Source organism: Eriocheir sinensis, chromosome 13 (genome assembly GCF_024679095.1).
Source record: "Eriocheir sinensis breed Jianghai 21 chromosome 13, ASM2467909v1, whole genome shotgun sequence".
NCBI classification, from domain to species: Eukaryota; Metazoa; Arthropoda; class Malacostraca; order Decapoda; family Varunidae; genus Eriocheir; species Eriocheir sinensis.
The window spans coordinates 23,461,820-23,481,054 of record NC_066521.1 but is presented as its reverse complement, the minus strand read 5'-3'; the positions used below and the strand labels follow the sequence as shown (position 1 = coordinate 23,481,054).

Sequence of the window (19,235 nt, the reverse complement as noted above, 5' to 3'; positions counted from 1 at the left end):
AGTCTTATGTAGTTAGAAAATTAACATAATATCATTTGTGTAGTATTTTTATTCAAATAAGTTTATACAACCCACCTATTTGGCTGCATACTGTCCATGCCACCAGAATATTTTCCCTCTCAATCCCCTCAAGTTTCCTGTCCTGGCAGCCACGGAAGTGCTTGGGCTTGTGCTGGAAGAGGCTGAGTGCTTGTACTACCTAGTCCTGCTTCAAAACTCGACACAGCTGACCACACTCTTTTAATTCTGCTGTTTTGGAGTGGCCATTACCAGCATCATGCCCTCCCTTCTGATGCCAGGCACAGCAGAGCTTGCCACGAGGGTCCTGGGGTCTGGGAGTCATGCTAATGGTCCTTGTGGTCATGTCAGTAGTGCAGAGAAATGAGTGTGAGACAGAACCTTCCACTCCACTATCTGGCGCACACTTTGAAACGTAATATCTGGGGCGAAATATAAAAACTGATATCAAAACATCAGGGACTGAACGAGGAAACAACAAAATATGGAAGGTACCACTCTGGAACACCACACCAGCCAAAAGGTGAATAACAAACAGTCCAATGACTGGAGCTTCCTGTTCTCCTCCAAGTGACTGAATGCAGAAAATGATCATCAAGAAGTAAATTATAAAATACATAATATCCAGTCTGGAGTTCAAGATAGGAACAGATACAGAAATGAGGAGAAGTTTGATTTATAGACACAAACACTAGACATGTGTGTGTGTGTGTGTTCTGTATGTGTGTGTTTGAGAGAAACCTAACCAAACACCAGCAAGATATATTAACAGAGCATCAGTTACATAATCTCTAATCAAATACGTAACTAATAAAATGGACATCACCCAACAGTAAGTAATCTCTCTCTCTCTCATAACTTACTCGGATACTAACATCAAGCGTTACCCACAAGAACACTTACAACCTTTGGGTCATGGCTTCACCTCGCCTCCTTCTCTCTTCTACTACAAAAAATAACTTACTGTCCTATGATTTTTTTCTGTAAGAGTTAACCTCACTCTATACTGACCAGATTAACCAGTAGTAATTAATATATCTAACTACTAAGATTTATCCAGTCTCCTTACTAATGCAAGAGTTAGCAAGTATCTTCCCTAATGCAAGAGTTAACACAACCAGAATCTTTGCTAACACAGGAGGTAAGTCTGTCTTTGTTACTTCATCCCTGTCAGCGGTGAACTATGGCACAGTCTGTCTTCACTGCCTCCCAAAGCACCTCTTGAATCATGACAGATATTTGCCAATTGGTGAGCCAGTTCAACAATCCAACAGAGTCACTGTCAGTACCCAAAACTACATTCTCCAATGCCAGATACTAAAGAGATTTCCTGTGGGTTTCTAAAGTTTCCTTCATTTTATACCAACACTAAACACGGTACATACGAGGAATTTCCGTAGAATTTTGTGTTTGGTTTGGGAACTTATTCAAACTTCCTGTGTTGGAGTGTAAAGCTGCAGCCCTTACTGTCTTTCTCTCTACCTTTCATTGGGGGAGCCAGGCACTAATCTTGTAATGTTGCTGTGTCCTTGTCACTGAAGAAAAAACAAAAGAAACGGCACACCTAACACACCATCATCACCTATCCTGCCTCCTCTTAAGAGTGACTGAGGAAAGTGTTTCACCACCACCACCACCACCACCAAGTCAACAGGTGCTGGGCTGCAGGCTGGAGCAAGCTGACCACTAGGCACTGGCCCTTAGGTTCCTACACTTGAAGGGGCCCTCCTATATAAATAGATTAATAATAATAAAAAAAATCAATAGGTGAGTCCAGCAGAGAATCACAGTGAATTTAAACACCTTCACACTGTGTCTTACATAACATATATTTCAGTGTACCTATAGTCCTGTATGTCATCCAGTTTGTTGATTTGTTGAAGTGAAATGCTCCTACGTCTGGAGACCAAGCAATGCTCAACAAAGAATGGAAGTACAGGTTACAACATAAAGTTTGAGCATCAGTTGTACGGTGCACTGCAGGACACAGAGACTCAAAACACAGGCTGGTGGGAAGGCTTTCACAGAACATAATGTGGACACTAAAACCCCGACACTGTTTGATAACTGTAGCTGCAAGTCTCTGCCTCAGTCTTGGGTACTGCTGGGCCACCAAAAAAGTAATTACCAAACATTGTAAACACCAAGATGAAATGTTTATATTACAGTGAGTCTTTCCTACTCCTAGCTACTGGGGCACCAACTGCTAGTTACTGCAAAATGTTCACTACTTTTATTGTTTGACATATTAACATTATTTTTAAAAGTGTCTGCACACACACACACACACACACACACACACACACACACACACACTTGGGAATGTTGGTCCAGAATAATTTTCCCCCTGAAGAACACATTGGATAGACTTAAAAGCTGTTGACAAGCAAAAGAGTGTCAAGTCACTGATGGATGAAGAGAGGAAGAAGCAGAGTGCCCCTCACATACAAAGAAACACATAAAGGAGACCAAAACAATACAAAGGGTAGCAAGTGAACTAGACTGGAAGGGTTGGGGCAGCAATCCTTGAAAGAGAGAGGAGAGAGAGGGGACATGACAGCAGGGTTCAGGGCAATAGGGGAGTAAGCAGAACTGATAGAGGACATGTTTGTAAGGGACGTCAGAGCAAGCAGGGGACATAAAGGTGAATGTATGAAAGAGGTCAGGAAACAGCTTTGCCAATGGATGCACAGATCTATGGAACAGCCTGGGGGACAAGGAGGTCATCCAATCCCGAGACTTAGATGAGATTAAAGCTAAAGTTTGACTGACTGAGACTCAGAAGTGGGACCCATGACACACACACACACACACACACACTCTGCAACAAATAATTCAATATTCCTTGGAGCTTTGACTATCATAAAACAGTGTAATATTAGCTATACATAACTAGTAATATCTCTAAGTAGCAAGGCGACCGGCGGGACAAGACGAGAGAACCGGCCGACTAACCGCTTTCAAGCGTGTCACTACTCTATCAGGAGATTCTTTAGTAAGGGTAACAACGGAAAGCCCAGTATGTCTTAGACGATCAGTGCTTGCTTATTTGTATTCAGGGTGTGCGGTTTTTGGTCCGCTCCATGCGCTCCACAAAGGAAAGGCACAAACCAAAAGTAAACAGGTGTGATGGCCAAGTGTCCTTGCCACAGGAAAGTTTGTTTGTTTGCTGTTGATTATGATATTTCGGTCAGAACTGTCAGACACTTCCACCCCTCAAATCTATTCCAAAGGCCAAAAAGGAGATCGGGGAAATTCGCTCGAGTGAAATTTTAGGTTCGTGGTAAAGCAGAAGGGTCACACTATCACCAGGGTCATTAAAGTATCCCTTGGAAATGCCCACACCTCCTATGAAACCCTTGTCAAGAGAGTGTGTTTGGGGGACATAATGTTTTATAATATGACCCTTTGTCTGCTGCCGATCGAAAGTGATGAGGCTTCCAAATAGGGATGGAGTGTTTATATTTGGAATTCCTGACAGAACCCATTTGAATAGTGTTGAGATTCATGACATTTGTATCTGAATCAGTTAAGTATTCGCACTCGTATTCAAACACTCAGGGAAGGTGTACGTACTCATCGCATAATTTGACAAATACTCGCAAATTAATGACCAGAAATAACAATATCCATTTGCTTGCTGCCTTCAGTTTGAATGCATAGAGGTATTACGACATGCTATGGAATGTGTTTTGGCCGAGCCTTGCTACAAAATGGAATGTGAAGTGAACTGTACGGAATTGTCGCCCACACATTGAGTACGGCAGTTCAGGCAGCAGTCAGGCGTTATCAAGACAGACAGACAGACACCTCTCCCTCCAAGGCTGACCCTCTCTTCTGCCCACTCGTCTGTTTTTCTATTGAGGGAGCAGCAATAATGTGGGCTTTTGTATTTTTGTTTTTGCCCTTGAGCCAATTCCCTTTCCTTCATTTGCCTACAAAAACAATTAAATCTTAGCACTGTACTTTGTTAGGGTCATACGTGGAGTTAGGTCACACACACACACACACACACACACACACACACACACACATGTGGCACTTTGGCATCTGTCCCAAGAGCAGATGACACTGATGCATAACTGGCCCTCACAGACACAATGCCAATCTTATATATTAACACAGCACTGCGTCTCAGCCCCTCGACAGACAGCTGATGGGGGTCTGCTCTCATTCTCCAGTGGGTAGCTCCCCTCCACACATCTTCCCGCAGAACACATTCCCTTCAGGACACTTCTCTCTGTGGCCACTTCCTGCCCTGGATACGTCATGACATGGGTAACAGGTCACTGGTGTTGGGTTACTGTTTGGTGGAAGTTGCATTTTTTGGGTCAAGGTTTGCTAGTTTGGAAATTGGTGATAAATAAATAAACAGGAGGATAATGTCTGGGAAGGGAAAGCCTCCAGGAAGGAATAAGTCACAGGAAGAAAATGTCCTGCGAGGAGAAGGTCCCTCAAGGGGGAATGTTGAACACTACGCAGACACTCGATGACTCACTGATCTAGCGCCAGATTATTGCACCCATGAGGCCGGCACCCACAGCGGCTCTGTCTCCACCCGGTTAACAGCAGTCAGCAGCAGCTCAAAGGCGGAGGAGAGCTCGTCATTGACCACCACCTCGTCAAACCAGTGGGAGTAGTGGAACTCTATCCTTGCGGCAGCCTTCAGCATGTCTTTGAATTCGTCCTCCTGCAAGGGCAGTGTTAGCCTGGCATTAACCCTCGGACAGTGACACAAGCACACACACACACACACACACACACACACAAACACACTAGAGGATTACAAGCAGCAACTCCTGACAAGTTTTTCATCCCCTCTCCTCCCAAGCCCTACATCTATCTGCCCTACAATGGAAACTTTCAATCAAATTTGCATCAAGTACACATCCGCTTAACCCCTACACTATGGCCGGTTCAAAACAGCGCCCCGTGCCGTATCCGAGATCGCCACGAGCGCCAAATTTCAGATGTCGCTAATGAATATAACAAGTTTTCAGCCATAAACTCAACATAATCATCATGTATTATATATGAAAACATGCAGAATTAAATGGTGCACATAAAGAAACTCACTGCGGCCGGGCCAAGACAGTGCCATGCGCACCAAATTTCAAATGTCGCTATTGAATATAACAAGTTTTCAGCTATAAACTCAACATAATCATGTATTATATATGAAAACACGCAGAATTACATGGTGCACATAAAGAAACTCACTATGGCTGGGCCAAAACAGCGCCCTGCGGCGTATCCGGGATCACCGCGCACGCCAAATTTAAAATGTTGCTATTGAATATAACAAGTTTTCAGCCATAAACTCAACATAATCATCATGTATTATTTATGAAAACATGCAGAATTAAATGGTGCACATAAAGAAACATAAATTAATTGATAACTTTGAGATGTAAGCATAAATATAGAGATAAAATAACTCGTATATTGGCTAAAGCAAGCCAGGACGCTGTATGCACGTCCTCGGATATGGTACGGGGCACGCAAGTACGCAATATATGCGTCCTCGTGTTGAAGGGGTTAACCTGTTGACTGCAGATTTCCTACAAGAAGACCTCACCAAGCTACAGGAATGGGACAAAAAGTGGCTGCTACAATTCAATGAAGAAAACTGTGAAGTCCTGCACCTTGGGAGGGGATATCCAACATGCAAATACCACATGGGAAACACTCCACTGTCCACCACAGAGGCAGAGAAAGACCTGGGAGTGTATGTTACCAGGCTACCAGTGAAACCCAAATCTGTGCCAATCGCAGAGGGCGGGTTAATTCATCCAATTTTTACTCACTGCTGTGGGCCCTGACATCTTTTACCGTACTAATACTTAATCAGCATTACGCTTAACACATCTAATACTTTAGTAAGCTCACCACACACTCTACACCTTTCTAAAGAATGTAAAGGAAGTTTCTACAATGTTTCCCAGTGGGTTATATATGTTTCTAGTCACTTGCAGGTTCCTACATCTGCTGAGGTGTGCCCTGCCACAACAAACACTGCAGAGACTCACAGTGAACCCTCTGGAGTTATTTTCATCAAAAGTTGAGCGCGCGTGAGCTGCCAGTCTGGTCTCTTTGAGCACGGCAAGTGTGGGAGGCTTGATGTATATCACGTAGGGTTTGAACTCTGCAGTTCTCAGGTACTTGAGGGCCTGAAACAAGGGATTAGCATTAGTATTAGCATTATTTAACCCTTTCCATCCGTGATGCAGATCTCGGCGTTACAGTGTGGAAAGGGTCAAGAGGAAAAGGAAGAGGATTAATCCTCTTCTAAACCTCTCAATCCTCCTCCAAATTCCTCTTCCATTTTCTCTTAAGAGGTTTAGAAGAGGATTAAGAAGTTTAGAAGAGGACTAACCCTTTCCATATGGTGATGCCGTCGCTGGAGTGAAGGGGTAACAGTAAAGGAAGCACCTAAAGCCCCCCAAAAAAAAAAAATAATAATAATAATAATAACAATGAGAAAAAAAGCATGCTAATCACTGCCCCTATATAAAAAAAGTTTAAAAGAGTGGCCAAAAGAGAGGTCAATTTTGAAAGAGTTCAAGTCACAGGCAGGAGGAAGAAATGCAGACAAAGGATGGCTATTCCAGAATTTACTGGTTGAAGGGATGAAGGAGTGAAGATGCTGGTTGACTCTTGCATACAGGACCTGGATAGTATAGGGATGAGCAAGAGTAGAAATATGATGAAGGAAGGCTGTTCTAGTTTACCAGCAGAGGGGATGAAAGAATAAAGATGCTGATTAACTCTTGCATAAGGGCCCTGGATAGTATAGGGATGAGCAAGAGTAGAAATACAATGAAGGAAGGCTGTTCTAGTTTACCAGCAGAAGGGATGAAAGAATAAAGATGCTGGTTAACTCTTGCATACAGGACCTGGATAGTATAGGGATGAGCAAGAGTAGAAATACGATGAAGGAAGGCTGTTCTAGTTTACCAGCAGAAGGGATGAAAGAATAAAGATGCTGGTTAACTCTTGCATAAGGGATCTGCATAGAATAGGGATGAGCAAGAGTAGAAATACAGACAAAGGGAGGCTGTTCTAGTTTACCAGCAGAAGGGATGAAAGAATAAAGATGCTGGTTAACTCTTGCATAAGGGATCTGCATAGTATAGGGATCAGCAAGAGTAGAAATACAGACAAAGGGAGGCTGTTCTAGTTTACCAGCAGAAGGGATGAAAGAATAAAGATGCTGGTTAACTCTTGCATAAGGGATCTGGATAGTACAGGGATGAGCAGGAGAAGAGAGTCGTGTGAGGCTACTGGTGTGAGCTACTGGTGTGCCTGAGCCTCGCGCCCACCTGGTAGTGCGGGGTGAGTATCACAACATAGCCGGCGTTGATCATGCTCTTCAGGGTGATGGCTGAGGTGCCGTAGAGGTGGCCCTTAAACTCCCCGTGCTCCACCAGGGTGCCCGCCGCGGCCTCCTCTTCCAGGTCCTCCCGCGTCACAAACTGGTAGTCGCGGTTGTTCACTTCCCCGGGTCTGGGCGGCCGAGACGTCACTGTTGGAAGGAGGTCGAGAGGTCACACATTTTATTTAGTTTTTTTTTATGGCAAGTGAGGCAGCCAGCTCAAGGGTAAAAACAAAAAAACAAGAAAAACAATGCTCTCTCTTTCTCTTCCTGTATAAAAATAACTAATGTGCTCTCTCTCTCTCTCTGGATAAAACCACCTATGCTCTCTCTCTCTCTCTCTCCGTATAAAAATAACTCTTTTGGTGATCAGCATCCTGCATATCCACAAGGCCAGAGGACGACTCTTTGGAAGGAGAGGTGAGGCACAATGGGACCACTGCTAGCATGGACCATAACAAGAGGAAGGGGGGGGGGGAGTCACTGTTAGGGGTGACTATACTAAACTTTGCGTCCTTCTGTGTACTAACTGTGAGCCTCAATACTCATCCTGTTATAAGGGAACTCGACTAGATATTCAGGGCACTTACTAGGCACAGGCGTTCTATACTTGTCCACGTCTAGGGCCATGAGCCGCCGCTTGAGTTCGTTGCGGCCCACCCCCGGAGGACCAATGAGCACGATGGGGCGGGGCAGGCCAGGGCGAGGGTAGAGGCGGGCCACCTCCTCGTAGGTCGGCACCTCCTCCCGGTCAAAGTCCTCGCTCTCGGAGGCGTCGTAGATGATCTTTTTGACCTTGGGGGACGGGCGGCAGCTTGGGGACTTGGGGAGGATGCACCCTGCAACTGTGGCAAGATCAGTAACGCTATCAAGTATCTATCATGAGACTAGATTGGAGGAGCTGGGCCTACCAACACTGGAAGAAGGAAGAGAAAGAGGGGACCTGAGAGAATTGTACAGGAAAAAGGATATAAGGAAACTAAAAAGGATTGCAACTAAGATGGTACCAGAACTATCAAGTCTGTCATACGAGACTAGATTGGAGGAGCTTGGCTTACCAACACTGGAAGAAAGAAGAGACAGAGGAGATCTGATAGCACTGTACAGGAACACAAGTGGAATGGACTTGTTGGACAGAAAAGATTTGAGTGAGATGGAAGGAAGGAGGCAAATGAGAAGACATAGCAAGAAATTGAGAAAGAGGACTTGTCTGAAAGATATAAAGAAGTACAGTTTTCCATAGAGGAGTGTGGATAAATGGAATGAACTAAACAAAGACACTTTTGAAGCAGGCAGTGTCCATATAATGGAGGAAAAGCTGGACAAATATAGCTTGGGAGACAGGACAATCCCAGCTTGAACTCAGGCCCTGCATGCTACATATAGGTAAATACAAACAGGTAAATACCCACACACCACCCTTGCAGGCACTGGTATTAGGTTAGGTTAGGTCCACTTATAAGATCCAGTACAAAGGGTCCTGCCTGGCTTAGACTGTGCCATGTTTACCAAGCCTTTGAGTTCTTTATTGATTTTTACTTGTGCAATGTTGACTGAGCCTTCCAGTTTTTTATTTATTTTTTTCTTATGTATTAACCCTTGAGCCTTCCTAGGAACCCTCAGTGTTCATCGTGCCTTACTCTGTCCGTTGGCTGTCTGGTCCTGGCGGTGGGCAAGGATGCGGCGCTCCTGCAGCTGCCGAGAGGGGATCAGTCCGGCCCTCATGTTGCGATCGCCCTCCTTCCGAGCTTGCCACCTGTCGGACACCAAAGACACAAGATCATAAAGTACAAACGTAGACTCCTAGTGGCTATTTGATATCATGTTATTGCACTTCAGTTTACCCCCTTAACTGCATACTTCCCACAAGAAGACCTCACCAAGCTACAGGAATGGAACAAAAAGTGGCTGCTACAATTCAATGAAGAAAAATGTAAAGTCCTGCACCATGGGAGGGGATATCCAGCACACCAATACTACACTATCCACCACAGGCAGAGAAAGACTTGGGAGTGTATGTTACCAGGCTACCAGTAAAGGGATATCCAGCACACCAATACCACATGGGAAACACTCCACTATCCACCACACAGGCAGAGAACGACCTGCGAGTATATGTTACCAGGCTACCAGTGAAGGGATATCCAGCACACCATTACCACATGGGAAAAACTCCACTATCCACAACAGAGGCAGAGAAAGACCTGGGAGTGTATGTTACCCGGCTACCAGTGAAGGGATATCCAGCACACAAATACCACATGGGAAACACTCCACTATCCACCACAGAGGCAGAGAAAGACCTGGCAGTATATGTTCCCAGGCCACCAGTGAAGGCAAAATCTGTGCCAATCGCAGCGGACGGGTTAAGAACACACCACCTAGTCTGGACCATAGGCTCTGCTCTTGGGTCTGATTTTTGTATAGTAAACAGGTCAGGAAAAAAAAATTGTGAGACAAAACCCTGCTAATTACTGACCCTATAAAAACTGAGTATCGAAGAGAGGTCAAAAGAGAGGTCAATTTACATAACGCCAGGTTCTATGAGGTCGCCCAGGGCTTACCGGTAGAAAAACAATAAAAAAAGACCTGTTAATCACTGCCCCTAAAAAAAAAAAAAGTATTGGAGAGGTCAATTTCCATAACTCCAACTTGTATGAGGTCACCCAGGGCTTACCAGTAGGGGTCATCCTGGGTCACAATGTGTAGGATGTCCAGCTTGTTGAAGGGCAGCCCGGCCTCCTTGCAGGGGATGTGCTTGTCCTCCTTGGGATCGTAGTCGAAGTAGGCACGCACCCTCACCTTGCTCTCCCTGAGGTGTGCCGAGCTGCTGGCCGGGAGGAGCTTGAAGGTGATGGTGCCCTCTGCTTGCATCTGGGGGGTGAGGGGGGGGGCACTGGGTTACTGGCTGGCTCAGAAAAATAACTAATAATAAAAATATCAACTGACAAGGAATTCTCTCTCTCTCTGTAAAAATAACCCATATTCTCTCTTTCTCTCTATAAAAATAACCGATTCTCTCTCTCTCTCCCTTACCAGTATCTTGTGGACATCGGCCGGAGTCTTGCCCACCACGTTGAAGTTGTTGACCTCCTGCACCTCGTCACCAACATGGATGAGGCCGGAGCGGTCTGCGGCGCCCCCATGCATGATCCGGGCAATGATTATGGCGCCGGTGCGGTCGTCCTGCTTGATGGTGGCTCCCTGCGGTTGGGGGGAAGGAAGAAAGGAAGGAGGGGATGTGAAATTAACACTGCCTTGACATCGCCAGAAATTGAGAGGGTGTGTGTGTAAGGCAGTTCAAGGATAGAAGGAAGAGAAGAACTAGGGGAAGGAAGGAAGGAAAAAGGAAAACCAGTAAAAAAGGAAGGAAGAGAGGGGGGAAGGAAAGAGAAAGAAAAAAAATAACAAAAGGAAGGAAGGAATAAGGAAAACCAGTGATAAAAGAAGGGAGGAAGAAAGAGTTTACCAGTGAAGGGGATGAAAGAATGAAGATGCCAGTTAACTCTTGCATAAGGGATTAGGACAGTACAGGGCTGAGCAAGAGTAGAAAGAGGAGGAAGTATGCAGGTGAAGGAAACAATTAAGGGACTGTTACTTGAGTTTAAGGAATCACTACTTTCATTAAGGGGAGTGGTACTTAATTTCAGGGCTGCTTTAGTTTGAGGGAACGCTATTGTAGTTTAGGGGACCGCTAGAACTACTACTTTACTTTAAGAGACCATTACTTTAAGTTGAAGGCACTATGTTAATTAAAAGTAGCAGTCCCTTAAGACCACACACTCGTTCTCTACATCTACACACACGTAAAATGACACAAAACAAGTCTTTCTACTCACCACAATAGGCTCAGCTCCCTTTCCCTCCTGTGGCAAGCATTGAGCAAACAACAACAAGGGTCAGGGAATTCAACACAGACTGAGACAGAGATACAATGTCTCACGCAATGGTTCTCAGACTGGGTGGCTTTGGTTACCTTCTCGACCAAAGGGAAAATCGATAAAGAAGGAAATACCAATCTTCTTATGTGCTTTGGGAGTCTTCAGCCTTATAGATGACTGCTGTAATATGCTGAGTGTCCCCTTCAACCACTGAATCAGCCTTCACTCATCTAAAATATCTATTACGTCTGCAATGAGAAGCTAACCAAACCCCAAACAGTTACTACAGGTCTTGACTCAGAAAATTCATATGTGCTTCCTTACTAATGAGACTTTCTATACAACAAAGTGAGGTCATTCTTTGTTGATTTATACCATAAGGCACTGGCTATCATGTGTTTGAAGATACCCTAAACTTAACCTAACCTAACCTAACAAAACCCCTAACAGTTACTATAGGTCTTGACTCGAAAAATTCATATATGCTTCCTTACTAATGAGACTTTCTATACAACAAAGTGAGGTGCATTCTTCATTGATTTATACCATAATGCGCTGGCTATCATGTGTTTGAAGATACCCTAAACTTAACCTAACCTAACCTAACAAAACCCCAAACAGTTACTATAGGTCTTGACTCAGAAAATTCATATGTGCTTCCTTACTAATGAGACTTTCTATACAACAAAGTGAGGTGTGAGGCTTCTATACTGAAAGACCCTCAAGTTAACCTATGTCACCTGTGCGGTGCGGGTCGCCCCAAACATGCCGTCACACCATCTCAGGCCAACACAATTGTCCCCATAATGTGAATATATCCCAGTCTGTCAACCTGTGATCGGGACGGTATTGTGATGTATATATCTAGTTGCATGTGATGTGAAATACTGATGTTGTTATGGCGAGGATTTCACATCAAAACAACTAAAAAAGTTATGTATTTATGTGTGTTAAAGCAATTCCGAGTAGCGAATGCTCGAATGACGGCAGGTTCTTGCAGTAATAACGGCAATAATAGCAATGACAATAATCCTGACATATGTACAGGTCCATATTTCTAAAGATTTCAGGCTCCCACTGCAACTATTTCCCAAGGCCACAGAGAAGATTAACCAGGTTTTCATGGGTAGCAATTTTCCCGTTCGTAGTACAGAAGTTGTGTATAAAAACCATCACCAGGATCACAAAAGTCCCTGAAAATCCCAGCAGCAACTTCTACTAAGAGAGGCTCTTCAAACAGGGCAACTGAGTGGCTTATATGTTACGCTAAGTTAGGTTAGGTTTTAAAATACGGAGTTATAACAGACAGACGAGGCTCCTACCATTGGCTCATTGCTCTTCACCAGCTGCACAATCTTGACTGTCTCCTCGTCCTCGTCAACCTCCACAGGAATCTCAGGGAGGTGTGGCGCGAAGTCCTTGGCGGCAATGCTGTCATGCGCTTGGAGGACTCCCTGTTGGGGGATACGCAACTGGTTAATATTTTGTCAGGCAGGACGCAGACACCACCGTGAAAGTCAGTCTCGTGTGTTCTCAACAGACCTAAAACTGTGAGCCTGGGAAGCAAGGAGAAAAAGTACTGCTCTCCCCAAGCCAGGGATGGAGTATTCCTATTCTGTATTCGTATTGGAATACCGTATTTGGGTGTATTTGTATTCCTATTTGAATAAATATTGATAGCAATCAAAGTATTCTCATTCATATTTGAATACATGGGGAAAGTATTCATATTCTGTGAATAGTCTGATGAATACTTAAAAATTTGTTATCAGAAATAACAGCCGTTGTTCCTTACAACTCCAGCCTCCTGGGCGGACGTGTAATCATCGTGTATAGCTCAGGGTTTGCAGACTGTAGCAGGGCGGCTGGATGCTGGAGTCTGACTCACTGACTCAGTGTGGATGCTGAGTGTGTGTTCATGAGTTCATTTTACTGTTGCATAACTTCAAAACAGTTCAACACCCCATTATGTCAAGAAGGTATTTTTCAATGAAAAGTATTTATGAATGTATTGTCGAATACTTTCAAGAAGTATTCATATATGTATTCAAATTAAAACCATTTCAGTGTATTCATATTCTTTGGAATTTGAAGTCTTTGTATTTGTATTCAAATACACAATTCTTGTATTTACTTCATCCCTGCCCCAAGCCGTGACTGACCTGAAGGTGCGGCGACTGCAGTATGGCAAAGAGTTCTATGGCATCCGCTGAGGGAATGGTGCGGTTGTGTATCTCCTTCATGATGGAAATGCCAATCTCCTCCGCGTTGGACATGAGCGCCTGGCATGTCTTGCGCGTGCGGTTGATCTAAGGGGGAGGAGGAACAGGAGGGTTTGGGCTCTGGGCAAAACCTGGCATGACTATTTTTGTTATTTTTCACGGTTAGTCAGGGTCAGTGTGTGGACGCTGCCTGTCAAAGAATTATTACAGACACACAAAGTTATAACACCAATGATGATAATAATGATAAAGAGAGAGAGAGAGAGAGAGAGAGAGAGAGAGAGAGAGAGAGAGAGAGAGAGAGAGAGAGAGAGAGAGAGAGAGAGAGAGAGAGAGAGAGAGAGAGAGAGAACATGATAATAACTAGATAAACACACACACACACACACTCCTCCCCCCCCAACACACACACCCAGCCTCACCTTATTATGTACATTGACGAGCGCCTGGAGTTCCCGCGACTTAAGCAGGTCCGCCAAGAAGCCAAAGTCCTCCTCATCACTGTCTATTTGGGTCCTGGCCTTCTCCAGAGAGGATATTAGTCCACTCAGTGCTGCAGGGAGGGAGGGGGGGAGCACACTTTATCAGAGGGAAGGAATTTTCATGTACCAGGAATTACTAACACTCAGAGACAGGAAGGGAGGGAGTGCACTTTATCAGAGGGATGGGATTTTCATGTACCAGGAATTACTAACACTCAGAGACAGGAAGGGAGGGAGAGCACTTTATCAGAGGGAAGGGATTTTCATGTACCAGGAATTACTAACACTCAGAGACAGGAAGGGAGGGAGAGCACTTTATCAGAGGGATGGGATTTTCATGTACCAGGAATTACTAACACTCAGAGATAGGAAGGAAGGGAGTGCACTTTATCAGAGGGATGGGATTTTCATGTACCAGGAATCACTAACACTCACAGATAGGAAGGGAGGGAGCACACTTTATCAGAGGGAAGGGATTTTCATGTACCAGGAATCACTAACACTCAGAGACAGGAAGGGAGGGAGAGCACTTTATCAGAGGGAAGGGATTTTCATGTACCAGGAATCACTAACACTCAGAGACAGGAAGGGAGGGAGAGCACTTTATCAGAGGGAAGGGATTTTCATGTACCAGGAATCACTAACACTCAGAGACAGGAAGGGAGGGAGAGCACTTTATCAGAGGGAAGGGATTTTCATGTACCAGGAATCACTAACACTCAGAGATTTAACATTGGACTGCACTTTGTCAGAGGAAAGGTAAGGGAATGGATGGCTTCTTAATGTACCAGGAATTACTAACATCCATAGATTCAACCCTGGTTTCTTAATAGTCTCAGTCTCTCTCTCTCTCTCTCTCTCTTACTTATTAAAAGCTACTAACTAACTAACTCAGAGAATTAATAAGCCTACAGTTGAATAATATATTGAGAGAGCTGAATAATATATAGAGAGAATGAATGGAAAAACAACAACAACAATAATAATAGTAATAATAATAATAATAACAATAATCAAATTCTTCACCAAAAACTGTAAGACATGCAATTAATCTAAGGTTATCAGGAGTAAAAGATTAGAAAAGATTATTGGTGAAAGTTGTCGCAGAAAAACTACTATGGCACTCTGAAGATGGAAAAAGTTGAGCTAAGTTGTTACAAGCAAAAACATATGTATATATACCAACCCTGATGACAGGAAGGAGGAAAGGAAGGAAGGAAGGAAGGACAGAACGGAAGACAGAAGGGAGGAAGGAGGGAAGGAAGGAAAGACAGAAAGGAAGACAGAACAGAAGATAGAAGGAAGGAAGGAGGGAAGGAAAGACAGAATGGAAGATAGAAGAAAGGAAGGAAAGACAGAATGGAAGATAGAAGGAAGGAAGGAAGGAAGGAAGGACAGAAAGGAAGACAAAACAGAAGATAGAAGGAAGGAGGGAAGAAAGGAAGGCAGGAAGGAAGGAAGAAAGAAAAAGTATAAAATGAAGGAAGGGAAAAGGAAAGGCAGTAAATAAAGAAGGAAGGAAAAGAGGAGAGAGAGAAATAAAGAAAAAATAACTTCATAAATCCCAAAGCCACTCTCTCGCATCACACTCCACCAAGCTCCACCAGAGAGAGCCTGGAGGCGTAGGACACAACAGGCAGGGTGAGAGAGATAAAGCGCCCAGAAGATGACCAGCAAAACCATCATCAGCAGCAGCGTCAGCCAGCATGCTAGACCACTCACACAGGCTACCTGAGTCTCCGGCGGCCATCACAGCTGTCATACCGGCGAGTGAGTCAGCTCAGCACCACCACGGCTGAGGAGAGAGAGAGAGAGACAGGTCAGCACAGTGGAAAGAAACAAGGTTGTGATTTTTTTTTTTGGGGGGGGGATACTTATATTATTATTTTTATTATTTTGGCAGTACTGTTACCAAAACCACAACCACTTTCTACTCCTCCTCCTCCTTCTTCTCTACCTTCTTCTTCTCCTTCTCCTCCTCCTCGAATGAGACAAAGAATGACATGAAATCAGAGGAATTATGACCCCACTGGCAACGGTATTGACTAAACTGACTCAATTTCTTGACCTGACCCAACTCTGGCTCTACAAGACAAGAGAGATCTGAGAACTGACTCAAATTTGATAAACTGACCCAATTTCTTGACCTAACTTAACCTGAAAACAAAGGAATGATGACCCCTCTGGCAACTGTACTGTATAAACTGACCTAGTTTCTTGACCTGACCCAACTCTGGCAATGTAACACAAAGGATGGTCACGAAACAAAGAACACACACACACACTTAATGCTTGCCTTTCTACTTCATATCAACAAATTTCAACTCTAAAAGCAATGACCCAATTTCTTGACCTGACCCAACTCTGCCAACACAAAGAGTGGTCAGAAAACAAAGGAATCACACCCATATAGAGATTAATTCTTGCCTTTCTACTTCATATCAACAAATTTCAACTCTACCAGCAATGACCTAATTTCTTGACCTGACCCAACTTTCCCAACACAAAGAATGGTCAGAAAACAAAGGAATCACACTCATATAGACATTAATTCTTGCCTTTCTACATCAGGTCAACAAATTTTAACTCTACCAGCAATGACCTAATTTCTTAACCTGTCCAAACTCTGCCAACACAAAGAGTGGTCACAAAACAAAGGAATCACACCCATATAGAGATTAATTCTTGCCTTTCTACATCAGGTCAACAAATTTCAACTCTACCAGCAATGACCTAATTTCTTAACCTGTCCCAACTCTGCCAACACAAAGAATGGTCAGAAAACAAAGGAAACACACCCACAAAAACCTAATTCTTGACCTTTTGGCCTTCCATTTAGCATTTATAACCCTGCTGTTTCACTCCCCCATTAAAAAAGATGCTTAGAAAATGGCTATCAGAAAATATCACAAGAATTCTAACTTCACTGCCACCTGTATTGATTATCTCACACAATTTCTTCTGTTTCATATTTTTTCCATTGTTTTCCACCCTATTATATATTTCCTCTACCTTCAAAACAACAATTTCAGCAAATAACAAAAATTTTAACTCCATTGGTAGTAACTGTACTCTGAAATAAATGGACCCAATATCTTCAGTTATATATTTTTTTCTTTGCTCTCCACCATGTTATTTTTACCATTGAAATAACAACTTCTAGAATGGCTAGCAGCAAATAACAAGACTTTCAACTCCATTGGTAATTGTACTATGAAATAAATGGACCCAATTTCTTGACCTGACCCAATATCTTCAGTCTCATCCCTTTTTCCATTGTTTCCCACCCTGTTATTTCGATTTTTACCATCTAAACGCAGCAACTTCTTGAATGGCTAGCAGCAAATAACAAGACTTTCAACTCCAATGGTAACTGTACTATGAAATATATGGACCCAATTTCTTGACCTGACCCAATATCTTCTGTTTCATCAGTTTTTCCTTCCTCTCCACCCTGTTATTTTTATTTTTACAATTTATATAACAACTTCCAGAATGGTTAGCAGCAAATAACATTAAAATTCTAACTCCACAGGAGACTGTATTTGATAATCTGACCCAATTTCTCCTATTTCTACCCTGTTATTTATTTCCCTATTAAAACAACACCTCAGAGAACAGCTACAATAAAAAACTCCACTGGCTACTCGATTAAAAGAACTGACTCAATTTCTCATATTTTACGGCGAGTGAGTGAAGCGATGTGTCCCCATACGTATGCTCCCCATTAGTTAGTTAATATTCATTTCCCTATTAAAACAACACCTCAGAGAACAGCTACCATAAAAAATAAAAAACTCCACTGGCTACTCGATTAAAAGAACTGACTCAATTTCTCATATTTTACGGCGAGTGAGTGAAGTGACACGTACCCATATGTATGCTCCCCATTAGTTAGTTAGTATTCATTTCCCTATCAGAGCAGAACCGTTGGGAGCGGTTTTAAGCAAATAGCATGATAAATAATAGATGTTGGATGAAAGAGCAAAAGATGAAGCGCTTGATACGAAAATATATCAAAAGGTCTCTGTCTCTATATCTTTCAGTCTTTCTTTGTCTCTGTTTCTTTCAGTCTCTGTCTCTTTCAGTCTCTCTGTGTCTGTCTCTTTCAGTCTCTGTCTCTGTCCACACCAAACAATGTATCATTTTTGCACAACCTATGATACTGTTCAGTCTTGTCTCAGCCTGTCTGTCTTTATCCCAGTCTCTGTCTCTGTTTCTGCCTGTTCCATTCTCTGTCCGTTTGTCTCAGTCCACACCAAACAATGTATTATTTTTGCACAACCTATGACACTGTTCAGTCTTGTCCCAGTCTGTCCTCTGTTTCTGTCTGTCCCATTTCCAATCTCTCTCTCTCTTTTCTTTCTTTCTCTCAACAGGGTGGTCAAACTAAGTCACAAAATAGCCCCTCCCTCTTTTGACCTCACGAGCCGATACCAAACGCCAAAAGGTCGTTGCTTTAAGGCCATTATTATCATTATAGGTCACGAGGTCATCACTGTTATTTCAAGAGAGCAAAATGAGCCTGCGATGGTCAAGGAGAAAGGTCAAAGTAGGTCAAAACAGCCCCTCCCTCTTCTGACCTCGGAGCAGAAACTGGACGTCACAAGGTTATTATTACGGTCAAAGGTCATTATTATGGTCACGAGGTCACTATGATTATGGTAAGCGGTCAATGGAAAAGGTCAAAGTAGGTCAAACCGCCCCTCCCTCCGAACAACAAACAATTGAAGGGTCATTTTAAGGCACTTCCCGGGTTTATATCGACACTTTGACCTTATTTAACAAAGCTTTAGTCCTTTATCTCACCTCTTTGTGCATCTGGGAGTGTTAATGGCAGCAGGATGTCATAATTTGAGGCACAAGATCGCGCGAGTCATCTTAAAGAGTCGATATCAGATGGCGGCCATCACGTCGTCTGCTGCACAGCCTCCCGGACTCCTCCTCCTCCTCTTCTTCTTCCTCTGCCTCCTCTTCCTCTTCCTCTGCCTCCTCCTCTTTTGCTATTACTTCTTCGTCTTTTTGTTCTTTTGATCTGTTCTCTGCCTTCTTCTTAATATTATTATTCTCATTTTCTCATTCTTTTCTCTTTTATCTTCCTCTTTTCATTCTTCTTCTTCTTCTTCCTCTACCTCCTCCTCCTCCTCCTCTTCTGCTATTACTTCCTCGTTTTTCTCCTTTTGATCTGTTCACCTTCTTCTTATTATTTTCTCTCTTATCTTCCTTCTTCTTCCTCTGCCTCCTCCTCCCGAGCCAC

At 43.4% G+C, this 19,235-nt stretch overlaps 1 protein-coding gene and 1 long non-coding RNA gene across 6 annotated transcripts in view; one reads left to right on the top strand and one right to left on the bottom strand.

The window, feature by feature from the left end:
* LOC126998240 (uncharacterized) overlaps positions 1 to 2,827 on the top strand; it is a 3,112-nt gene extending 285 nt beyond the window's left edge. Inside the window, exon 2 of the long non-coding RNA XR_007752718.1 lies at positions 1,673 to 2,827. This is a non-coding gene — a long non-coding RNA (uncharacterized LOC126998240). The remainder of the gene's footprint in view (positions 1 to 1,672) is intronic.
* LOC126998236 (MAGUK p55 subfamily member 7-like) overlaps positions 1 to 18,955 on the bottom strand; it is a 19,524-nt gene extending 569 nt beyond the window's left edge. The window contains exons 1-13 of one of the 5 annotated variants that reach the window (XM_050859720.1): positions 18,788 to 18,955; positions 15,701 to 15,773; positions 13,919 to 14,049; positions 13,437 to 13,583; positions 12,597 to 12,728; positions 11,233 to 11,259; positions 10,430 to 10,597; positions 10,071 to 10,267; positions 9,034 to 9,149; positions 7,984 to 8,238; positions 7,341 to 7,543; positions 6,048 to 6,188; positions 4,517 to 4,708 (exon numbers count right to left, since the gene is read on the bottom strand). In XM_050859720.1, the coding sequence (XP_050715677.1) occupies positions 4,532 to 4,708; positions 6,048 to 6,188; positions 7,341 to 7,543; positions 7,984 to 8,238; positions 9,034 to 9,149; positions 10,071 to 10,267; positions 10,430 to 10,597; positions 11,233 to 11,259; positions 12,597 to 12,728; positions 13,437 to 13,583; positions 13,919 to 14,049; positions 15,701 to 15,740 (1,734 nt within the window). In that variant the 5' untranslated portion in view covers positions 15,741 to 15,773; positions 18,788 to 18,955 and the 3' untranslated portion in view covers positions 4,517 to 4,531. Of the gene's footprint in view, positions 1 to 4,363; positions 4,709 to 6,047; positions 6,189 to 7,340; positions 7,544 to 7,983; positions 8,239 to 9,033; positions 9,150 to 10,070; positions 10,268 to 10,429; positions 10,598 to 11,232; positions 11,260 to 12,596; positions 12,729 to 13,436; positions 13,584 to 13,918; positions 14,050 to 15,700; positions 15,774 to 18,787 lie in introns of those variants that run through there. The other 4 variants (XM_050859719.1, XM_050859721.1, XM_050859722.1 and 1 more) reach the window with 4 other exon arrangements.
* Between the last annotated feature and the right edge of the window lie 280 nt (positions 18,956 to 19,235).